At 44.8% G+C, this 23,811-nt stretch overlaps 1 protein-coding gene across 6 annotated transcripts in view; it reads right to left on the bottom strand.

Annotated features, from left to right (window-relative positions):
• The window catches only part of PLCB1 (phospholipase C beta 1), a 376,017-nt gene extending 364,540 nt beyond the window's left edge, over positions 1–11,477 (bottom strand). For 3 of the 6 annotated variants that reach the window (XM_084513181.1, XM_084513182.1, XM_084513183.1), the window contains exon 1: positions 11,116–11,476. In XM_084513181.1, the coding sequence (XP_084369307.1) occupies positions 11,116–11,214 (99 nt within the window). In that variant the 5' untranslated portion in view covers positions 11,215–11,476. Of the gene's footprint in view, positions 1–11,115 lie in introns of all 6 variants that reach the window. The other 3 variants (XM_084513184.1, XM_084513185.1, XM_084513180.1) reach the window with 2 other exon arrangements.
• Positions 11,478–23,811: the final 12,334 nt, after the last annotated feature.

Raw genomic sequence — 23,811 nt, 5'->3', positions numbered from 1 at the left:
TCCAAAGGCTCTCCTGCAGGTGGGTGTTCATTACATCTCTCACCCACTGGGATTCCCTGGTGCCTAACAATAATTGAAATCAGCGCAGTCTGGTCCTGATAGAGTTTCTCTTCTCCTTCCTCTGCCATTTTTCATGACATCTGTAAAAATGCTGCTACGTGGGGACCCTACCTTTTTGCCAAACTCGATTAAAAAGTTATGGAGGGAGCACAAAAGAGAGGAAGGCAGGCAGAGAGATTGCTTACGCCTTATCTCCCCAGGAAACCAGACTAAATACACAATTCCTCCTCAAACAAAATGTAGATTTTCAAAGTGTTAAAGGTGTTTTACAGCTTTAGTATCCATCTATTTTCAAAGCAGCAGTATGTGAGGTCAGTCTAAATTCCTTTAAGGACAAAAATAGGCTCTGATAGGTTCAAATCAAAATCAAATGCATTTGTGATTTGTTTGTTGTTGTCTTCAAATGCAAGTGAAGTTGTTGGAGGTGGCATTATCATAAATAAATAAAAACTAACTTAACGTAAGCATCATTTCCAAGGCAAAAAGATAAGCCTTCTGCATCATGCCATTAGTACAGTCCTTTGTGATGGAGCAGCAAACTCCCAATAATGGACGTTCATGAAACAGGGAAGTTGGATTATTCCCAGTTTGCATGTTTTCTATCTCAGCACAAGAGAAATACAAACTGAAAAGCAATTCCACACTAGGAAGAAATATAAGATCAAGCCCCTAGATGAGTGTAGAAAACCTCTTTGCTACCAGAAGACGTGGGCTGGGGATTAACTGTGCCACAGGTACAGTGACACCCAAAGGGCTCCACGTGGGCTTTTGGAGGCTGGGAACAAGCGCGGCTGTCCCACAACTATGGGAACTGCCCAGCTGGGAGCAGAGCTGCTCACACAGCACCACCAACCCCTCTTTTCCTCACTACAACAGGAAAAAAAAAAAAAAAAAAAAACAGTTCTGGAGACAACACTCTTCTATTATATTATTTTTATGTCCCACACAGCCTTTGCATAACTATGTAAAATGAATGGAAAAGACTTGAAACATCCTTCTGCTTTGGGATGAGATACAACTTGGGGAAGGGGGGGACAAAGAGAAAGAAGAGAAAGAAGTGATGAGAAACAGGCATGAAGAGATTATGTCTCAGATTAATCCATTGTGCAAGTGAATTCTCTCAAATCAGCTGCTCCAACCCAAAGCTGTTCAGATTTGCCTGTGCTGATGACTTCGAGCTGTCAAAGTAATACTTGTCCAGCTGTGGGTTGTAAGGTGTTGGCCTGAATCAGACTCATAAACGTGGAGCTTGGGGAAGAGAGCCTTCAATATCTAGCAGGCAACATAAAGCAAATCTCACTGTAACAATGAGTTAATTTATGATCCACTGTGCTTCAGGAAGATTTTAATAAATAAATAAAAAGCAGCCATACATTACACCTGTCTTCTAGATTAGCTACACTTCTCTGACATTAAGCACAGCACTATTAACACGCTGATGAACATGGGAACCCCACCCTGCCACACTGAACACAAACACAGGATCAGAGAAATACTTGGTACATGTGACTTGGTGTACGTAACTATTAGGAACCCGTCCACGCAGTTAACAGCAGTAATAAAAGTCACATGCAGAATGTTTTATATATTCTACAAGATAACTATAAATCTCAGTCCCTGCCACTAGGAGCCAGACTATTTAGTTCTGGGAACAGAAGAATGGAAATAAACTTCTCTAGTCAGCTCTGCAAGTTGTTTTGCCCACTCAACAAAGGACAGAGTGTTCGTGTCACGTGGAAGAGGTCTGTTGCTTGTGTATTGCTTCACCATCATCTGCAAAGGTAGGCAACAGTCAAAGAGGTACATAAAAAACTTGGTACACGTCACATTCAGCAAGAAGAGTGGTTCAATTCTCTGAATTAGAAACTTGTTTCAAATGACAGTTGTCTGGCACATTTATTTACTATTTCTATATATATATATAAAATATAATATAATATAGGCACATTTATTTACTATTTATATATATATATAAAATATGAGTGTGCATGTGTATATATAAACACACAATTATATGGAAGGAAGTGTGGCTTCTTACCCAGAAGACACACCCGCAGTCATTCAGGACAGTGTCCTGAAGTCCATTAATTCCGTTTCCTCGTCCAAAGAGCTGACCTGTCTCGTAACTCCCCTGAATAGAGTTACCAACCACATTCATTTCTACAGAAGAGGCTAACAGACAGGGCCCAAGTGATCTGCACTGCCTCTCAGCCCTCTGTCTTCTAGTTGAGGCAGTTCTATACAGAGCTGTAAAAAATAAAGGAAAAAAAAAAAAAAAACACTCAGAGGACAAACATAAGGAGCAGAGGTTCATTTCTCCCCTAACCTATTCAGATCCAGAGCACAAAAATAAAACAGATGAAAAGAAAGAAAAAAGAAGGTAGTGTTGTACATCCCTAAAACTGTCAGTTTGGGAAATTAGCACACATTTATGCGTCTAGAAAGGGCACGGATCCTCTGGAGGGCTACAAAGCAAGAAGCCCTTTGCGTAGGGGCCCCAGATTTGTAAGACACTTCCAAGTGTATAAAGAAAGAAGCAGGAGTGGTGACCAAAGAAAGAATCAATGGTGGTCAGGCAGGGGAGAAGAATAGAGAAGCAGGGTGTCACAAGCAGTGAAAACGTCAGTGACTTCTCAGTTGTTTTCTAAGAGCCACCCCTGGGTGCTCCTGCCAAGCAGGGGCTTGGTTTCTGACTGATGGCACTGCAAAATCCTTGAACAGAAAGACCGAGTGGTCCTATTCCGACAGGCTTCATAGCACACACACATCTGAACTTGAGTGATTTTTTTTTTAAAGAGAGCTTTTAATTTGACCTTTAAAGGCCCTCTACCTTTTATTTCTTGACTTTGGGCCAATTCTCTACTTTCCTCCAATTTCACAGCCTCAAATCAGTGATGTGGTTTGGTCTATACATATTCCATTCATTTGCCTCCTAATTGCCAGCACAACCTCAGACCCTGCAATAGCAACATCCTCTTTTATACTTTTAAACAAAGAGGTTTCAAATTTATTCCCACAAAGTGCCACCGAGAACTCTGGGATACTCAGGCACAGCAGAACACAGCCATAGGAGATGAATGTGCAAATGTACACTTAAGTGTATGTAACTACTGCAAGGTCTAATGTTAGGTGTAGGCCTCCTAAGCTAGATCCCAAATCAGCCAGCAAAAGCTGCCACCTCTATTTTAATATTACCAACCAAGAACTCCCTGTCCTTCATTATGTGCTAAGGCAAAGGTGTATACTATCACCACCATGTTTTGTGTCAAGAAAAATCGGTGTTAAAACGATCAGAGAACGTCACTACTGTACCTGTGTTGCAGATATTGGATCAATCCCATGATAAATGGGAAGCTTCTAATGGATCTTAAAGTGGTTTACAAGGGAGCGAAGTTCTACACGTACCTTGTCAACTGCAAGATCACAAGTCAGGTGAGCCTGTGTTTTTATAAAGCAGACAGATACTGATGATGTTACTAATGATGTTTGGCCCCTCGCTACAAGAAGGCCATGGAGGTGCTTGAGCGGGTGCAGAGAAGGGCGACGAAGCTGGTGAGGGGCCTGGAGAACAAGTCCTACGAGGAGCGGCTGAGGGAGCTGGGCTTGTTCAGCCTGGAGAAGAGGAGGCTCAGGGGCGACCTTATTGCTCTCTACAGATACCTTAAAGGAGGCTGTAGAGAGGTGGGGGTTGGCCTGTTCTCCCACGTGCCTGGTGACAGGACGAGGGGGAATGGGCTTAAGTTGTACCAGGGGAGATTTAGGCTGGATGTTAGGAAGAACTTCTTTACTGAAAGGGTTGTGAGGCATTGGAACAGGCTGCCCAGGGAAGTGGTGGAGTCACCATCCCTGGAAGCCTTCAAAAGACGTTTAGATGCAGAGCTCAGGGATATGGTTTAGTGGGGACTGCTAGTGTTAGGTCAGAGGTTGGACTCGATGATCTTGAGGTCTCTTCCAACCTAGAAATTCTGTGATTCTGTGATAAACAGAAGCAGTCACAATCCATACCTACAGACTTTTAAAAGAACAGGAGATCAACCTTTCTGATCAGCTCTTCCTACAGGTGGGCTCACAGCACTGCCTTATTAACCCTGTCCATTGCCTGCTTTTGCCTCAGATTTTCAGAGGCCTCTTCACATCCCCAAATAATAACCTGAATACTTTTTACTCACAGCAGCATTTCATGTGCTTTAAACTTCTCCTGGAAAGTTTCTGCCAAACTGCTTCCAAACCCAACGCTAAGAAATAGAGGTTGTTTCTGGCAGAAGCAAGTATTCTGCAGCTTTCCTTTCACCTTGGAGAATGGGCTTGAACTCTGGTTGAGCAAGGGTGTAAAAGCTGTATGGAAGGTGTGAGAAGAGTCCCTGCATGGAGTTTTCTTGCCACCCCACAATGCATGGGGATTGCAGGATTGAGGAGAGGAAGAGGAAAGAAGGAATAGCAAAACCATAGTTTACATGTGTTCAGCAAATAGATTAGCTTCTAACTTCCATAATACACTGGGCACACTCAGACTGGAACTAAGCAGGATTACGCAAGCAATTAGCACTATGAATTTCTTTAGTCCAACAGCTGAACTACAAAGGACAGGGAGAAACTGTCCGTCCCCTGGTTTGCTTGTAAAGGAACAGATTGCCAAAAGGGAAGGCTGGAGACACTGCAAGAGCGCTGGAGGTTGGAAGCAGGAGAGGAAATCAGAATTGGGACTGAGGGCCAAATAGGATTGGGACTGGATACAGGGCTAAAAGTAAAAGTTGGGACCTGTAAACTGAAATCCCACTTGTTGCACAGGAACATGCAGGGAAATATTCTTCACCATTAGAGTGGTTAAACCCTGGAGCAACTTCGCTGACGGCACCACATGACAGAAGTCATCATTCCAGTAATTAAGGCTAACTTCCTGCAAGTTTAAAAGAGCTACTTCAAGCAGGATTTGTTTCTCAGAAGCAGACTGCCCCTGCCTCTTTCAGGACATCCACGATCTTCGGTTAATTACAGCCTTATTTCACGTAGCTTCCAGTTGTGTGTGTGAGCCCTCATTTGTTGTAGACGCTGCAAATTATGCAGTGAAGAAGGAAGGAACAAAGAAATGTATGTAACCAAACGCCAACTGGGAAGCTATCATCTCTGCCAGATAGCTCTGTGATGCTGAGCAAATCATTTAAACCAAACTGCTCATCGGCGTGACTGCTGTATTCTGATTTTAAGGGAAAACCAGAATTCTATTTCCACATTTCATTATCTAAGTCTTAGAGATGCTGAGCCCAAATCAGTCATCTGCAGTCACTAGGGACTCATTCTGAACATCTGACTGCGTGGTGCTATGCAGTCAGAAAATTGGGTCCAATGTATCTAATCACGGATTAAAAATTAGGAGTTTTTAATGTTGGTCTCTTTTTTTGGACCTGCAACAGTACAATAGGGAACACATTTTGTCATCTAATGGGTCTTGTGAAAATAAATTAAGAGGTGCTTATGAAGCATTTCCTTTATAATAGATAAAAGACTCTGTAACGATTAAAGTTAACTCTACTTCACCACAGCTTTTTATAAAAATAAAAAAAAAATAATAATTAAAAAAAAAAAAGGCTTGCAGCACTTGCAGCACTCAAACACTAGGGTGAAGAGTCCATACAGTACACAACCTCAGCGCACTGTTCACTTCCCTTCCATGCAGGATTCTTATTTACTTAAAAGAGACGTGTTCTGATTTCCACTTTCTTCAGTATCTAAGGCTCCAGGCGCTCAGAGGCTACCATAACAGATGTTATCTGCAACTTGAACCATGTGAAGTCTTCCCCAGTTCTTCGGAGGCACACATCTCACCACTCTGCAGGGGACAGCTAACTTCGGGCTTTCCCCTTTAGCAAATGTTAACTGTTGAGAAATTTTAAACTCAATCTGATAACTTGTTTATGTTGCAAGAGACCCAAACCACAACTTCTATTTGTTTAGGTTAAATATTTTCATATAGCATGGAGCTGTTGTTTGTTTACTACACAAAGAAAGAAAGAAAGAAAAAAAAAAAAAAAAAAAACAAACAAACAGAAACTCTAAAACATTTGACTAACTTCTTCCCTCCAGACTGAAAACATTCAGGAAAAAAAAAAATAAACTGTTTTCAGTTTATTGTTCTAGTTTCATACACACAGAACAATGGCTGCTCATTTTTCACAGCCCCAGTACTACCCTGTAGTGACAGACTCGTGCAGAGTTTAGAGAAATGCAGGAGGGTGGGAAAACAAGCTGCACGGGCATCAGCATCTTAAACCGCTTCTCAACATTTCCGGTCATTTGTTGTTGTTGTTGTTTGATCTCTGCTTATCCATAATGATACTTGGATGTTGCATTTACTTGAAAGCTTAAAGGGGATGTACCTCACACTCTTGATAACTTCTAAGAGCCTGTAACTAAATAGAGAAGGCTGAGAACTCTGCATAGCACTCGTCTGAACTCAAAAAAACATCAAGATAAAGAAGGGGGCTCTAAGAGAAAGAAGGCATTAGAACAGAATCTAAAAGACCTGGGCTCATTTTTGTTTCTCCCTGGAATACCTGGTGCTGTATCCACTAAACAATCCTACCAGTCAGTAGTTTAGTTTCAGTAACTAAAGGTTCCTTTAAAATAATAGTAATAAAAAAGGAATCATGTCCCTCACCTTAGGCGTTGCTACATTACCTTACCGGTATCGTTAACTTGCAAGTAGAAGTAAATAGCACAAGTCACAGAGCAAGCAGTCAAATTCTTTATGTAAAGTACATATTATCACTAGGGAAGACGAGAAAGCCTTTAAGCAAGAACTGAAAGCAAACCTATTTTTGAAAATACACCATCAAATTAACTTGCTTCAGTATGCCAATTACCGCTCTTAGAAAACACCAGTTCAGCTGTGCTCTAGCTGGTGCACTATTTGTTAACTCTGCTATGTCTACCTTGTTCCCACTGCAGGCCAAAGGAAAATAAAGTAAGAAAAAAAAAAAAAAAAAAAAAAAGAGAGGCAGAGGCAGGTCTCAGCCCCTTCAGACTCCAGCTCAGTGCTGAGGGAAGTCTTTCTTTAAGAAGGAACCTCCTTTATATTCAGGGTTCATTGATGTCCTCAGCTAGCAACATATTCTCCTATGTTAAACTCAGCCCCCTACAGAAAAGCTTCACCCATACATTTGAATGCATCCTTTTTTATTTATTTTCAAACTGTTTTAAAGCTCATCAGGAAGAGCTACAGCCCTGGGTTTCACTACAGCTGAGTGGCTCAAGTCAGCTCTCCCTCTCTCAGAGATGTCACTTCTCTCTAGGAATGACAGAGCACATCTGTTCACAACCAGACCAGGGCTTAGGAGACTCAGTCTCTTCACAGCAGTAAAGAAGTGGTTGTAAAATCCCAACTGGAGGCAGCATGAAGAAACAGGACTTGAAGAAGCTCAGCAAACCGGCACCATAAAGCAGGCACACACGCACATGCATCCACAACCCCCCCCCCATCTATGCAACTGGTCACTTTGGTCCTTCGCTCACTCAAACTCCAGCTATTTCTGTCCGGTGCCTTGTGAACCCGGTCCAGATATCAAAAACAAGAATTAATTCTGAATTTGGTTTGCTGACTGTAAGACTGCTGTAGACTAAAACAGAAACAGTGCGAGAAAAGCAAAGTACCAGGGAAATAATGACCATCGGCTTGATTTCAGTGCTTCGCATCCTGATCCCAAACTGAACTGGTGAAAAGCCTCTAGGTAAGCATGGGATGGCTGAACATGTGCCATTGTAGCCGACCCCAATGCACAGAAGTGTGACTTGAATTGCAAAACCGGAACTTTTTAATTGACCCTAATGCTTTTACAATTTAGAAACTGAAAACGGTCTGCGGAGGAAATGGAATTTCAGGGCTCCTGAGCTGCCTGCCTTCCACCTGCCTGCATTTGATCTTAAGTGCTTGATGTAACCTCTTCCTCTCCTCTGCCAAGATCTCAGCACAGCTCGGGCAAGGCTTTTCTCCTTCAAACCGGATTATCATCACACCTCGGGGGGCGGGAGGGGATGCGGGCACTGGAGGAGATCCCAATGCAATATGTAGCACACTTCCCCGCTGCTCCTCAGAGAGGAGGCCCGTATAACAGTGCCAGTACCACATCTGCCTATTAGCAGCTTCGCAGTTATCAATTAGGCACAGAGCTGCTGGAAGCACGGGATGGTGAGTGCAGGGCTGGGGCTGTTTGGAAGCCTGTACCGCTGCTGCCTTTGTCAGACGCGTCCTGCGCAGCACACTGCAGCATCCTGCTGAAGGATGCCGAACGCATTCTTTAACGACTATTACTCTACACACCATGAAATTCCTTACACGCCTTTCATGCCCTGGTTAAAATCCTTTCTGCATTCCCATTAAAAGAAAAAAAAAAAAAAAAAAAAAAAAGCACTACTTTTCAGTAGTTTATAACTCAGCTGAAAAAATTTCGCTCGGGGCTGGAACTTGGTGCAAGTTCTCAGAATTCGCTGCAAACTCTCCTTTGCCTTATGAGACGTGAAGACGAGCCAACAGAGCCATCTTTAAACTGCAGAACAAAACAGCAGGACAGTGTACCAAAACGGTACGCCTGCGAGAGGAATGAATGCTGCCCTGGTGCACGGGCAGTGCAGACGTCCCGAGCTCCAGTTGTTACTCAGACACAGAACAGACCAAATCGGTGCATAATCAACACCAGCGTGAGCCCAGCCTCTCCGCACAGCCCCGTTAGTGCAGCAGATCCAAAGCACTCATTACAGCCAATTCCATGTTACTGTCATATTTTGTAGTTTACTATTTCTCATTACAGCCCATTGTTTCACTGAGAGCCCGTGCGCGTGTATTTACACGACAGAGCACAGAGGTTCAGATTAATGATCACCATTTTTAAAAACCCTTGGAGCAGATTAATTGATAGAAAGCAAATACTCTGAAGTGGTTATTGGCTACTCAGTGACAAATACCCACAGTCACTGAACATGCATCGGTCTGAAGACCTCCTGATGGCCAGAGTGCCAAAGGAAGGAGGTGAATTTCCACTGAAACTTTTGATTTTGTTGGGCTTCCACTGCTGAGAAGAAACGTCAAGGGCAGGAAGGGCAACGTGCATACACACGGTGTGTGGTCAGCAGTCAGGTACCGCTGGTGTTGTTCCTCACACAGGTGTGGCTCCATACACAACAACTTCCACAAGACTGCTAAATTTGCTCACAAAAACACTCACTAAACACAACAGGACTCTCAGACACACTTTCCAGGTAACACCCGCGTATCGCTCAGTATCACCTTTAACCTGAATCTCGTATCTTTTGCTAGATTTTAGCCCTATTTTATTATGGCAGCCTTTCTGTTTAAAATTGAAGATCTTCCATTTAAGCCTATAGCAGACAGATTAGCCACTGAACATCCACCGTGCACGGAGAACACCTCCTTCAAATGCTACATGTACAGTAGAGTGCATGGAAATAGCACTTAAATCATTTGAATTGTTGCCTAATTGCTTGGGCTCTTGGTCTGGAGACTGAAATTACACCATTGACTTGACCTCTGGATCTATCTGCGTAAATTTCGTGGTAGCTTACCAAACTAAAACAATAACTGCAATGCCAAGGCTAAGATTACATTGTACTACACTGATGAAAGAAACTGAAGGAAAACATTCTCTGACTATCAGGCGAGTGATTCAAGCTTAGCTCCATCTATCTTCAGATCAATCATAACCTGTGTCAAGCCACTGTTTATTGCTGTGGACAAGGTCAGGTTGCTCGGTTTATTAGAAAGGTATTAGCTCCTTATTGTAAATAACATTCCACACCACAGTTGGATCAGTTTGTGTTTTTTTTAGTGTTCTTTCCCTCCTTGAGAGCCTTTATCACAGGTTTATAGAGGTCAGGCTCACACATTTGGCTGCTGGACAGGCTGAGAGCAATGGCAAAGCAGCGACACGTAGCAGGACAAGAACAGTTGTCAGACACATGAACTGCTCCTTCTCCCTCCCGCCAGTTGTTGCTGTGCGTGTCCTTAGCACAGCAGAAATACCCAAGAGCTGTGTTAAGACTCTCAAAACAAGTTATCCTCACGGCTCTCCTGAGGCTCAAACTGCCCAGCACACCCACCTTCTTTCCCAGCCGCTGCCCTGCCACAGCTCTAGCCTCTCTGCCCCTCTGTCCCCAGCCCATCCAGTGCCAGCCCCGTGGGGCACCCGGCCCTCCACGCACAGCCAGGGCACAAACACCCCATGTCACGCTGGAGGCACGATGCTGCGAGACCAAAGCCAGCCGTCCTGCCTGCTCTCCTTCTCTCCCGCACAACGTTTGTAGTTTCACGGTCTGACAAAAAGGCAGCTAGCAGAGAAAGCTCAGCTTTGCGCTGCCTTCCTCTGACACGGTCCTGGGAACAGCCTGCCCGCGAAGGTGAAGCCGAAGCCATGCTCCTCTGCTGCCTGGGGCAATGCTCGGCAAAGTGTCGGGAAGCAGCAAGTGGCAAGGAGAAAGCAGGGGGGGATTCTGAGGCGAGTCTCGTGTCCTCGCCAGCCAAGGAAGGAGAGTGCCTTCCGCAAAGGAAGGAAGATGAGAGGGAGCGGGGAGCCGAGGGACAGCGTGCCCGGGGCTCGGCAACCCCGCCGGGCTGGGGGAAAACAACGCGAGGGACAGCAGCCACAAGGACAGGACAGAGAGAGGCAGGGAGGAGGAAAGGAGAGCCGGAGCAAGAGCCGGGGAACAGGTTGAAACAGCCGCCTTAGAGCCACGGGGATGGAGCCGAGCAGGCTGGCAGGAGGGAGGCGGCACAGCGCCAGCAGCCAGCCGAAGCACGGCTCCTACGGGCGAAGCGAGCGCGGGGGCGACTCCGGTCTTGGGAGAAAGTTTGGCCGCCCGGGGCTGGCGCTGCAGCAGCACCCCCGGCCCGGCACAGCCCAGGCGGTGTCACCGACGCTGCCCCAGCGGCCACCTGCCCGCCGGGCGACCCTGCCGGGCTCTGCCCCAAGCCGTGCCGGGCTCCCCGGCTGCTCCCGAGCCCCCCAGGCGTGGCGGAGCCCCCCTCCCCGGGCGGGCAGCTATACTCACATCGTCCCACTTGACGAATTTGACGCCTTTCTTCAGCGCTTCGGAGACGCAGACGGGCTTGAGCTGCAGAGCGTGCACGCCGGGCTGTGCCCCGGCCATCTGCCCCGCATGGACGCGCCCGGCCCGGAGCCGAGGAGCTTGGGGCGAGCGGCCGGGAAGGGGCTGAGGGGGAAGCGAGGCCGGGAGCCGCGGCTGGCTGCGGGCAGAGCAGGGCAGGGCAGGGCAGGGCAGCGGCCGGGCGGCTTCAGCGGTGCCGGCCGAGGGGGGAGGCGGCGAGGCGGCGGCGGGCAGGGCGAGCCCCGCGGCGGCGCATCCCCTATACGCGGCGGCACATCCCCTATATACGGCCCTGCGCCCGCTCGCAGCCGCTCGGCAGGGGCACGGCGCTGCCCGCTCCCCGCCCGCCCCTCCTCCTCCTCCTTCCTCCTCCTCCTCCTCCTCCTCCTCCTGCTGCTGCTGCTGCTGCCGGGCGCGGCCCCGCGGCTCCACCTGGCGGCGGCCACGGGCAGCGCGGCCACGGGCAGCGCCCCCCGGGGCTGGGCACGGCGCCCGCTGCCGCCCCCCGCAGCAGCGCTAAAAGGGGCCGGGGCGCCCCGAGGGGGGCCGGGGAGGGTGAGGGGCAAGGTGAGGTGCCCCTCGGCGAGGTCGGGCTGCGGAAGGGGTGAGCGCAGGGGAAGGCGAGGGCTGCTCTGGGAAATTGTCGCGGCACGCTGCTGTGCAGAAGGGAAATACAACACCCGGCCTGCAGAGCGGTGAGTGGGACAGCGAAGGAGGGGAGAGTCTAAGGAAAAGGTGCATGCGCTTCCCGTCAAAGCTTGGTGCTTTAAATGCGCAGAAATTCCTTTCCCAAAGCACGCCGCTTCCTCAGCATTCCTTAACTCGGTTTAGGTGTGCTTCACACAGAAGACAACACTGGTAAAGTCTCCTTTCACCCACCAAAATCCTCAATCCGAGGTTTTATGGAAAAGATTTGAGAAGAACAAAGCCACACGTGTGCCAGAAACGGCCTTCTCTCCCCTAGACTCCTCGTGCAGCCACGGTGGAGATGAAGCATCAGATGACACAGCACCGGAGACTTCTGATTTCCCTGTAAAGGTTTCCAGTTGACCCTTACAAGTTAAGGGCAGCAGGCCAAACTTCTACCATGGACAAAGCAAATGATGTAAAAGAATGACTTCAAAGAAAAAATTGATTTTGGTTTAGGGGAATGATGTTTCAGAAGATTACCAGGTAAAAATATATATGCTATAGTGACTTCCAAAATATGCTAAGGTGACTTCAAAAAACCAAAACAAAACAAAACAAAAAACAACAACAACAAAACACAACAACAAAAAAAGCTACAAAACTGGCACACTGGACTCCGGATTTGCTCTTACTGTTAGTTACAGGGTTGTTAAAGCTTGCTGGTCCTCTGCCAACTTCTTTCACTTCACCAAGAAACTTTTCATTGCCTTTAGCAGGAGCTGAATCCACTCCACAACAGCCTGCGCAGGCTGCATGCACACTCTGGGGCCAACCAAGCCATTTGTTCGGTGTTTTATTCTTATCAACCTTCCATGCAAATAGGGGTGCCGTGTCAGCCAGGCTGCAAGTCTGCTCCCTCCCTGCTGTGCTCCATTTCCCACTGATTTGCCAGGATTTAAACAATAACAAACTCTGGGGTTGAATGCACTGATGTGGGTACAGGATTGCTCTCTTTATGATGGGGGTATGGGGGGGAACTTTTCAGTACCGTGCTCACATCTGCCCTTTCATCCCAGTGTATAGTATACTGAAGAATGAAAACAAAATATTAAAATCCCACAGAAAGTAAGAGCAAAGAGCCCAGATCCTACCGTACTTATCCATGATCACTTAAGCAGTTCTCTTCATAGGAGTCTGCCAAATTCAACTGTCTGGAAAACATAAAACTACCAGTGACTGGGGCACCTCTGGCCGTTTTCTCAACAAGCCCATGATACGTTTTTGCTTGGCCTAGGACTTCTTTAAACTGTCAGGAAAAAAAAAAATTACAATTCACAGTGATACCTCCTGATTCCTGATGATAGCACAGAGCCCTGAGAAGCCATTAGTCTGACCACATAGGAGCTGACCCTATAGATCAGTACAAGATCTGATACTTGTGGGTGATATTTCAGATATGAGGTGTTGTTTGGAGGAGTTTTGTGGCTTTTCAGACTTAACTGTTTTAATCTGATGAAATGTACCAGACCATGGTATTTGGCCGAAGTGAAACATGCCTTTTGTATGGCAGATAGCTAATGGATTGTGCATCAAAAGGAGGAAGAAGCACAAAAGGAAATGGCACTATGACTGTGCCTATTAAACATCAATTCTGGAAAGTGCTTATGATTCAGTGTTTGCTGAAATCCTGGGCTCAGTGAAATCAGTGGGAATTTAGGCAACCCAGACAGCTTATGTGTTACACTGTTGCGCAGCTAGCCCCCGCTCCAGCTCCGAATACCTTTCCTGGTACATATGGCAAACACATTCAAAGCACATCTAAATTCAAGCTTCTTCCACAAGGCATGGCATCAGTGACCTGGAAACAGGCTATGCTCAGCAGGATCACTGCACCCAGAAAGAGTACAATTATCTTATCATTAGATGATGGGACTAAGTCAGGCAAAAGAAAAACCAGACACCTTTCATCCAAGTGCGCAGTAAGCCTCACTAAATACCTAGCATTACGCCTATCTTCTGTTTCTCCTTGACTCAGCCCTTTTAGCTCCATGGAATTAAAAGATGTACTGTTAAAAATAAACGTGCAGGGAGCTTATCCAGGTAGTTGTTGAAAATTTTACCTATCAGATGTGATACACTCTGGTCTTGCGTTGCTGCAGGTACTGGCTTCTGAATGGTTTTCTTTTTGCAGGTTCCAAAATCTCAGCCTGGACAGTGCAATGGTTGTCTCGTGTGAACAAGTCACTAGAACGCAATATGCCTGTGAATCATTGTTACTATATGGCATACTTTGGGAGCAATATTTCATTTCCAGAGGAATAAGCTGAATACCCAGTATGTTTGCATTCCCACGTGGAAATGCAGGTAGACAAATAGGAGAAAGGAGATACAGCTGATTTAAATAATAGGTGGCATTGATCAAACCCAGGTCAGATGAAGATGCAGAGGAAGCTCTACTGAAAGAACAGTATCATGAGGTGATAGGAGAAATGCATTAAAATATAGTCTTTCAATACTGATTTCAAATAAATATACATGAAATATCTCAGTGTCATTTGCTGTCCTGAGTTTATTGGTGTAAGTCTGTATTGTTAAAAGAAGCAGTGGCCTCAGCCTCAAAAATGCTTAAATGCACCGGTACGCCTGACATACGAAGAGTTAAACATAAGTGGCAGTGTTTGCAGGATTTGGGATTAAATATGAACTCAGATTCAACAAAAGTATATCATCCTAATTGCATTTTAAATTGGGCCAAATTATACTTTAATTATCAGTGGGAGCAGAATCATTAACTTCTACAGAACAACTCCCCCAAAAAGAAATACAGAAATTGTGACCCTACATCTCCGGTGAAAGCAGTCGTTCTGAGAGAAGCACCGTTTAACTTATGTAGGCAGCAGAGCTCAAATCTAACCTCTGAGAGACAAACAGTGCAAGGTGTAGTGAAACTGCCTCATACATGACTGTCACATCAAAAAATGAAACCTACTGAAGGTAATAGTCCTGAGAGAGATTTTTTTTTTTTTTTAAGTCACTCATTTACTAAAAGAGTTTACCTGTGAAATTGTCACTCCATAAACTCACGGCCAGTGGAATATGCTTGTACTTAATTTGATCAATTTACTGGATGTCATACACGCAGAACATCAGCAGTCTGATACATCCTTTATCTTCATGAGTGAAACTGATAACTTATGTGGCACAGCCACTCGATCAGGTGACTCTCCGAGAGTGAATATCAAATTCTGGCACACAAAACACCACCATAGCAACAAAGACAGCCTGGCAACAGCAGCTGCTGCACGGAAAGAAAATTGGAAGGGGAGGGGGAGAGCTTACACAAAAGTCCATTTCTTGTCAAAATCATTTTTTTCTTCACATCAGCATCACAAGATGTCTTTAAAATCCTGGGAGGGTAAGATTAACGCATGGTGTTTGGAATTATTTATGACGGCCAGTGTCTTTGTGTACATGGAGTGACCTAACTCCCTGTTACACTCACTGGGACCGTATTTTACCCTGGGTGGCTTGGCCTGGTGCACAGCTGGCACCTGCGGATCACCGTGCCACAGGAAGCCATCCGCAATCCTTCGTACACCGCCGCGTATAAGGAAGAACAAACCCTGCTGGCTTGGGCAGAGGACACCACCCAGCAGAATTTCTCACCCACTGGCACCTGAGAGCTCCTCCATCAGGACTTCTCGCAGCATGGTAGGATTAGTTCCTGACTGCAGCAATTAGCAGGGCTCCATGTGAGTCCTGTTCACACGTACATTTCATACACAGCCAGAAGCTGAAATTGATAGGTATGGAAACATTTACCTTTTACTCAAACTTTTCTTACTGTCTCACCCTGCCAGGCCCCTGAGAGCACCAACAGGCTCTAACAGCCCTGACCCCTGGGGTCTGTCCCCAGCCCTGCCCATGGCCCAGGACCCCATTTCATCTCAGCTTGGGGCCGTCAGTCCCTGGCCCAGTGATGCCTCAGGACAACACTGCAGCCCTGCCCACTGCCTGATGTCTTTAGATAGGATGCAAGATTATGAGCCCAGAAAACTGAATTATGGTCTCAGATCTGCCCCAGACTTCTTTCCATAAATTCAAATCAGGTCCTTGTAGATGACTATTACCCATTTCAACTTAAATTCCTAAAGGGAAGAAGCCTAGCGTACACACACCCTGAATTTCTAGATACCACCCATAGAATGAGTTTAAGTAGCTTTAAAACCAAGCTTGATAGAAAGGGTTTTATAATTATTTCAGAGGATATAAAGTTAAGGAGAAAAAAATGTGTTGATGTCAGCAATTTGATACATTTCCAAGGTTATTTTAGATTTCACAAGTGCTTTTATGACTTTTGATACTTCTCAGATCCAGCCAAAAAGATTTTGATGATACGCCTTATCTTGAAGTTAAGCAGCTCGTTTAAAATGTTACGCCTTGCTGTAGTCCACCAACATTCCTTCTGTATTCCCTTCTCAGAACTATTCTGACAATACACTATTCTGAATCACACACTTCTCATTCCCATCCTGGCTATTTTACAGAACTTGCAGTTGTAAAGGGTGAAATTCCACGACTGACGAAACATTAGTCACAAAGCACCAGAACACCATTTACGTAGTTGAAAACAGTTGCTCCAAAACTGTATTTCTAAGGCTTGGAGCAATTGTCTTGTGATGTAAACCTTGAAGCATAATATTAAAATGAATTGTAACTCTTCGTTGCAAAAATAAAATAATATTTAAAGGATGCTTCTAAAAAAGATGGAGAGTGACTTTTTACATGGACAGATAGGACAAGGGTTTTAATCTCAGAGAGGAGAGATTTAGATTAGAGGTTAGCAGGCAATTCTTTACTCAGGGTGGTGAGGCACTGGAACAGGTTGCCCAGAGAAGCTGTGGATGCCCCATCCCTGGAGGTGTTCAAAACTCAGTTGGACAAGGCCCTGGGCAACCTGATCTAGTGGGTGGCATCTAGTGGGGTTGGGACTGGATGATCCTTACGGTCCCTTCTAACCCAGGCTACTCCATGGTGATGATTTTATGAGTCTGTGATGTCAGCAGTTGGCTGTCTGGGAGGCAATCTGCTCTAACAGGACGCCTGCTGAGCAATCAAACAACATTTACCAACCTCCCAACTAGAAGACATTGTTAGAAGCATAAAGCCATTGTCAAAGAAAGGCAGGAGGTTAAACAGAAGAGGAAAAATGCCTTTTTAAAAGAAGAGCACAGACAACCTCATGATATTCACGAGCAAAACATAGCTAACAGGAGAAGGAAACAGCCAACGTGTCTATTCCACAGCAGTGACCAGCAAGCAGCACGGATCCCCTTACTCCCATTTTCTCCTCAAATGTGACACCAGACGTTAAGCTCCACAGTAACCAAAGTTATTTTGTTCCAGGAAAACAGAAATGAAGAGGACTAACAGGTAAAACTGAAAGGGACCACTGAAATGTTGGTTGAAGATATTCCATCAGCTTTGATGGGAGTTCCAAACAGGCCCCCTGAAAGCAAATAAGTTATCTTACAATTATCTTTGTATAAGATTATGCAACTGATGATTAATTTAGTATTCAACATTCATTTTCCCAGTAGTCTTGTAAATATATAAAGGCCATGACATATAATTTCAAATAAGAAAGAGCAATTATTACTGAATCTCGGGTTTCAGAGAAGCCAGCAGATACAGAACCGTGAGCAAACCCAAGCTTAAAGTGACCATCATTGAGTATAATAAAGAATACCTCTTGACTTCTGTAAACATGGAGATTTGCAGTAGTCATAGGGAATATCTGGCACATGCACTGATTTGAATTAATATTCCCACCACCAGCGTTGCCAGTATTTCATAGATCATCTGCAAGAAGACTCTGTGCTTACAAAATTAAACTGAATCTAAATGCCAACTAAAGAAACCACTTTTTCTTCTTTATTCAACAGGAGGAAAAAAAAAAAAAAAAAAAAAAAAAAAAACGAAAACAAGAGCAATAGACATTGTTTGCTTTGCAGTGCCAAGAATATGTTAACCTGTTTATAATCTTGTAATGCACCAAGAATTCAGTCATCAGTATAACCATACTTTGCACATACACAGTCAGCTCTTTGGACAAGGGCTGTTTGTTCCTGTCTAAATCAGTGACATAAAGAAAGGAAGCGTGCTCAGAGCGAGTATTATTACTCCCCTAAGAGACCACAATCTTACAAGAAGTCTTAGACAAGCTGAGGACTGAGCCCAGATTTCCAAGAAAGCTAATCAAGTACTGTTTCTCTGCTCTCCTACATGCCTCACAGCACTGATAACAACAGATGTTTTGGATATGATGCAATAACAAGAATGAACAGAGCAGCACAGGGTGGGGGGAAGGATCTTGTGATTAACATACAAACAATTGATGGTTAGCATTTAATATGATTTGGTACCAAGTCTGTCAATAAGATTCTAACCACTGCTACTATCTCCAATATGCATCAAACTAAGATAATTGGACTTATTCCTGAAGAAGTGTTTGAATTAAGGCAGAGCTGCCTTGCGGAGCAGTTCAGGAAAGGAGCATAAAAGAAAGCAGAGGAACAACACAGAAGTGCGACTTCAGCTTGGCATTTCAAAGAAAGTCACTGAAAATTCAACAGTGAGCTCATCAAGTACAAAGCCAGAGCAGTGTCAGTCCTGCTTCCCAAGCTACAAATCCAACTGCCTAACCATGCACAGCACTGATCTACCATGCTACTTCACTGACTTCCATTGGGTTGCAGATCCTGATTTCTTCCTGGGATTAGTTCATTAGAGGTGGTTTTCACAGACAGAAGTGGGACATGGGAATTCTAGGGGCCCTTAACACGGAGGCTGCGTCCAGTTAAAAATCCAGACTCTTACGAGCAAATTAATGTGCGTGTATTTTTGGCAGGAAATGCAAAATACTAACATGTGACTATTTGCACAAAGCTAGGATCTCTGTTATGTAAAGCAGGTATTTAAGAGTCAGGTCTCCCTGCTTCCTTCCTTTCTCCATCACTATTCATCAGTAAGCGCTTCCTCCTACCTCAAATTACTGATCTAAAAAAGGGACATGGGTATTATCTGATAAGCATTTTGCAAGCTGTAATTAATACCTAATAGTACTGCAGAACATTAGTTCAGATGCTACCTAGAGACAATGGCAGTGGAGACAGAGGCATTGGTTTGGGGCCAGTTTGCTTCCCTTGCAGGAAACCATTTCCCTCCAATGCTGACTGTGGCAGCAGTCAGACCTTTTATTTACGTAGCGAAGGAAAGAAAGACAGCGAGGAACACAATCCCCACATTCTGTGCCCCGAGTATCAGCTGTACATCTTTGGCTCTTCTATGAAGGAAACTCTCCGCACCTAAAACCTTCTTACACCAGGGAAAGTCCAAGCTATACCCTTCACTTCCCATTCCCTCCGTCTCTAGTCTCTCCCCTGAGAAGTCCTCAGCCACACAGGCCATTGGCACAGTAAGGGCTGAATGGATAGTGCTGCAGCAGCAGCAGAGCTGAACCTCATTCCACTGAGGGAAGGACTGTTGGAAATCATGTCTGTGGATGCTCAGATTCCCCCACAGAACAAACTGAGCCTCAGTTAGGAGCTTTATAACATGCAGCATCTCTTCTCACGCTGCATGCAGTGATTAGCAAAGGATATATGTATATACTTTTGTACTAGAAATGCTTTGATACCTGATTTTATATCTGTGAAGAATTCCAGATATTACACGTCTGAAGATGGAAAGAAATGTTGTAGTCAACAGAAAATGCCATGCAACCCACAAAAACAACAAACCATGAATCTCAGAATGTAATCGTGGTGACTGTAGAGGAAAGTTGCTAGATAAACTCAGTATTGCTTTTTTGTAGTGAGTCTTAATGTGCATCTCAGACGGCTGTATAGAAAGGCTGGAGTTACACCAACAGGCAATATAAAACACAATCAGTTTGTTAATGCCATGGCAACACATGCAGAAGGGGAGGGGTTTCATTAAACGGAGGCAATAAAGTTCATGGTGTGTGCTCAAAAAAAATGGAAAAAAAGAACAAGGACAAAGATCCATTGAAGTAGCTTCACAGAGCACCCTGGGACATTCATGATCACTGAGAATAGCAGGTTCAAACCACAAAGAGACAGTAGCAATTGATTGCTATATATCCCCAGCAGGATTCTCCAAAAGTGTTCTAACATTATCACTCCCTGGTAGCAAACAGCTGACTTCTGATATGCCACAGAGGCACCACAGTCTTCTCACTTTCCTTCCAGGATTGCTTTTGAAGAGAGCAGATCTCCACAGCCTTAGACAAGGTTGGAAGAGCTGATGAGCTTGAAATATTCAGTCCTTATTTTGTAGCACGTCATTATTCGTCAGTGCTGTCCCAGCTGGAGTACCTTCTGGGTTCACTTTTCCTGCTAGGTAGGACTGTCTCCCTGAGGAGGCATTGCATTTGAGAAGTTTTAGAAAATTTAGAAAGGCCTGGTTTGCATGTGCTGTGTGCAGCAGTCTGGGAGGGCAGGGCAGCAGAATGCCAGTGAGCTCCTGCTCCTTTGGCAAGACAGCGTATTGTGTGCTCTAAAATACTTCTGTGCATTTCTGACTGGTTTCCAGCAAAGCTAATCAAAGTGTAATTATCTGAGAAATAAAGTTTATTACTCCACAGAGAAAGTGTTTCAAAGAGTAGACTGTGTTCCAGTCTAGGTTGCTGTTTATTTTCCAACATATCTTGTGCACGCCTTTTAGAAGGATTGGCATCTTGGTACAGTATTTTCTCAACATCATTTTTTAAAGAACGTTGAATACGAGAACCTTTTCAGGTATTTTCTGAGGTATGAGAAAGGGAGCCGATAAGCCTCTTCCCCTTTATGTGAAAGAGGGGATGTGACTATTGTCCATGCACACACACCCCTACTTATATTAACCTAAAAAGTGTTACGCTTGCAAGATGGCATACTGAATGCCTTCACAGAAAACTACAGTTTTTGCTGTCATCAGTTTTCTTCATTTTCTCAAATTATTTGAAATCAACTTCCAACGGAATGCCCACTGATTTGCCCCTCTGCAACACTTAAATCCCCAAGCCCAATTACAGCCTGCTTTGCCTGCCTCGTTGCTGCCCTTAGAGAACCAGCCTGCAGCATGGATCAATAGATAAATCACAGCTGAGAGCAGTTTTCGAGGCTGTTAATTTATGAAACACCTAGCCACCACTTCCCAAACAGAAAAGAATTCATCCCTCCTGCCCTTGGGCACGGGTTAGCTGCTGCCTCCTCCACACCTCTTACCCATGGCCTGCACCTCTCAGGACCTGGTGGGAGAACTGGAGCCTGTAGATGGCCAAGCTCTAGGCGTGGTGGGACAGAGGCGAGACCAGACGTCTTCTCACAGCACAAGCTCAGCTCAGTTCTGCTCCACTTCACTCATGCCTTTGGCTAAAAAATAATCAATCCCAAACCACGCATGTAGCAGGCTGAGGCTATTGGTGCATGTCAAATATCAGTCTGAGAAGGCACACCTGGCTGAAGCACACGGCAGATCTGCAAGGGACAGGAGATGCACCATCTTCAGGTTCTGGGTGCTGCTGCTCAAGTGTCAATCTGACCCCAGAGCACAAGCAAGGCTTGCTGGCAGGAAAGAGCATGCCTTGCCTTCTAGTACTGCAAGGTGGTAGATGGAGGAGGAGAAGGCTACTCTCACAGGAGGCAGAGTTTTTATCATACCAGTGCACGGATGTTCCATTTCTAAAGTTGATGCTGTATTCCTTCAAGTTTTTCTTGCATCATAAATCAAAGCTTGAGTGACCGAGGACACCTGTTAAGGTAACTGAGAAATGTATTTGGAGATCCTTGACATTTTGGGGAAAGGAGAACATTCCTACTGAGGCAGGCACATGCTAAATTTGACAGCTGTTTGAGCTTGGCCCGTGCTGCTTCCAACAATTGAATAACAAGGCTTTTCTGCATAACTTCATAAAATGTCTCTAAAAGCTTTGAAAACAAGTAAGAGTTCAATCTTTGCTTCAATATATAAAGTTGTGTTCTCTAATGAAGAGCTCTAGCCTCTGAAGAATTCCTTCCTTCTAGCAGATACAGAGCACCACAGCCCACCTCTAATGGCAGCATTTCTATGGTCTGAGGCAAGGCCATTAAAAGGTACTGCCTTACAGTGCTATAAAAATGACTTAAAAGCCATTTTGCTGCTAGGTGCTTTATATGTACAGCTACTCAGAAAGAAACCTGTCTGTGGTATAAATCTGAGAGGGAAATACAGACAATATCTTTATAGGTAGAAAATGAAAAAGGGATGATTGCTTTACATAAAATATATAATGCTACTGACAGATTTCAGTACATGAAAATAGTGTTCGATATTTAAAGGGGGTCCCTTAATACCAAATGATGCAAGATCAACTGTGCATGAAAAACAACATTATCAAAGGGTACTGCACCTACTGCAGATACTGTATAACTGTAATAGAGCTGCTGCACCTCAGAATGAAAATATCTTCATGTATATAAGTTCCTGATCTTGGGTGTTCAGTTGTCTGCAATAAACCCTCAAGCTGCTCTCCTTTCCTGAAGTCAGACTTTCAGCACTGGGCATGCTACATGGCTGAAGACTGTTTGCTCTCTAGTGAATTTGTTACACTGCATTATTTAATCTGTGAAGACTCTCTAGAGCGAACCAGGTCTGAGACAGGAGCAAACAGAGGTGCCTTGTCTGTGCCACGGCATACAAATTAGCTTCCCCACATAGACTAAGAAATTGCTACATTACATTCAGAACCATTTCCCATGACGTTACTATCCAGCCTTGATTAGCTCAGCTGGCTTTACCTGTATCACGCATTTGAGTCAAAAGCCTTCCATATTTGTTTCATATTTCAAGTAAGCAAATTCTGGGATAGAAAAATAATAGTGAAGTGCCTGCAAAATATAGCCACACTCCCCTCTGTGTTTGTTACGTAAATGCCAAATGTTTCAGCACAAGGAACAAAAAGGCTACCAAAGTATATACGGAGTGCTGCCAGAACCACTGAAGGAAGTTGGATGTCTGTACCTCCACCAGAGAAGTCCCCACATCAGTAAGGAAGAATTCACTTTCTCCTACAGCAATCGCTATAATCCAGAATACACTGAGACTGGTTTAGCTATTCCCAGTAAAGGGAAGGTTGCACCAAAACCTTGCCATCCATGTAAATGGATGACAAGACACTTCCCATCCCTGGAAGTGTCTGAAGCCAGGCTGGATGGGGCTTTGAGCAACCTAATCTGGTGGTAGATGTCCCTGCCCATGGCAGGGAGGTTGGAACCAGATGATCTTTAAGGTCCTTTCCAACCCAAGCCATTCTATGATTCTGTGATTTTGAAGTCCTTACCGTCTTGCCAGCCAACCTTAAACTGCCCTGGAGACCACCTAACCCATCCTGGCTGTGCCAAAGCAGCTCTGGTGCACTCACATACATCCTGCTGACAGTTCTGCATGAAAACCTGGAGAGTTAGGGCCAAAAGATTTGCCTGATTTAGCAATGCAGTCAAGCGCTCTCTGAAGTGTGGGAGTATTCACCCACTGCAGACAATTCACAGGCTGAACAGCAGCAATGTGTTAAATAGCCCAGCGATTAAAGAACAGCGATCTGCAAGTAAATCCTCACGCAGTAAAACACCCTAAGTATTGTCTGAATTCAGGAACATGCCTGTTATAAGTCTAACTGCCACTGTTTGTGATCTGTTAGTGAACTATTCCATATAAAAACACCATAATAGCTTGTGATTTACACTCCCTGTTTAACACACTTTCTTGCTAGCAGCAGTATTTTGGCAGTGATTTGCTTGCTTAAAGTGTTCAGTAGAGAGCGATAATCTTGCAGGCAGTAATTGCCACATCTCAAATAATTCTAGCCTTTTGGTATTGATTTTTAGGTAAACTTTATGAAGAATTACCTATGCATATTCAAGTATGGCATTATAAATATAAGTGGTAGAGTAAAATATCAGTTTAAAA

Source organism: Aythya ferina (assembly GCF_964211825.1).
Source record: "Aythya ferina genome assembly, chromosome: 3".
NCBI classification, from domain to species: domain Eukaryota; kingdom Metazoa; phylum Chordata; class Aves; order Anseriformes; family Anatidae; genus Aythya; species Aythya ferina.
Note: the sequence above shows the minus strand (reverse complement) of the source record. Positions and strands in the feature narration are given on the sequence as shown.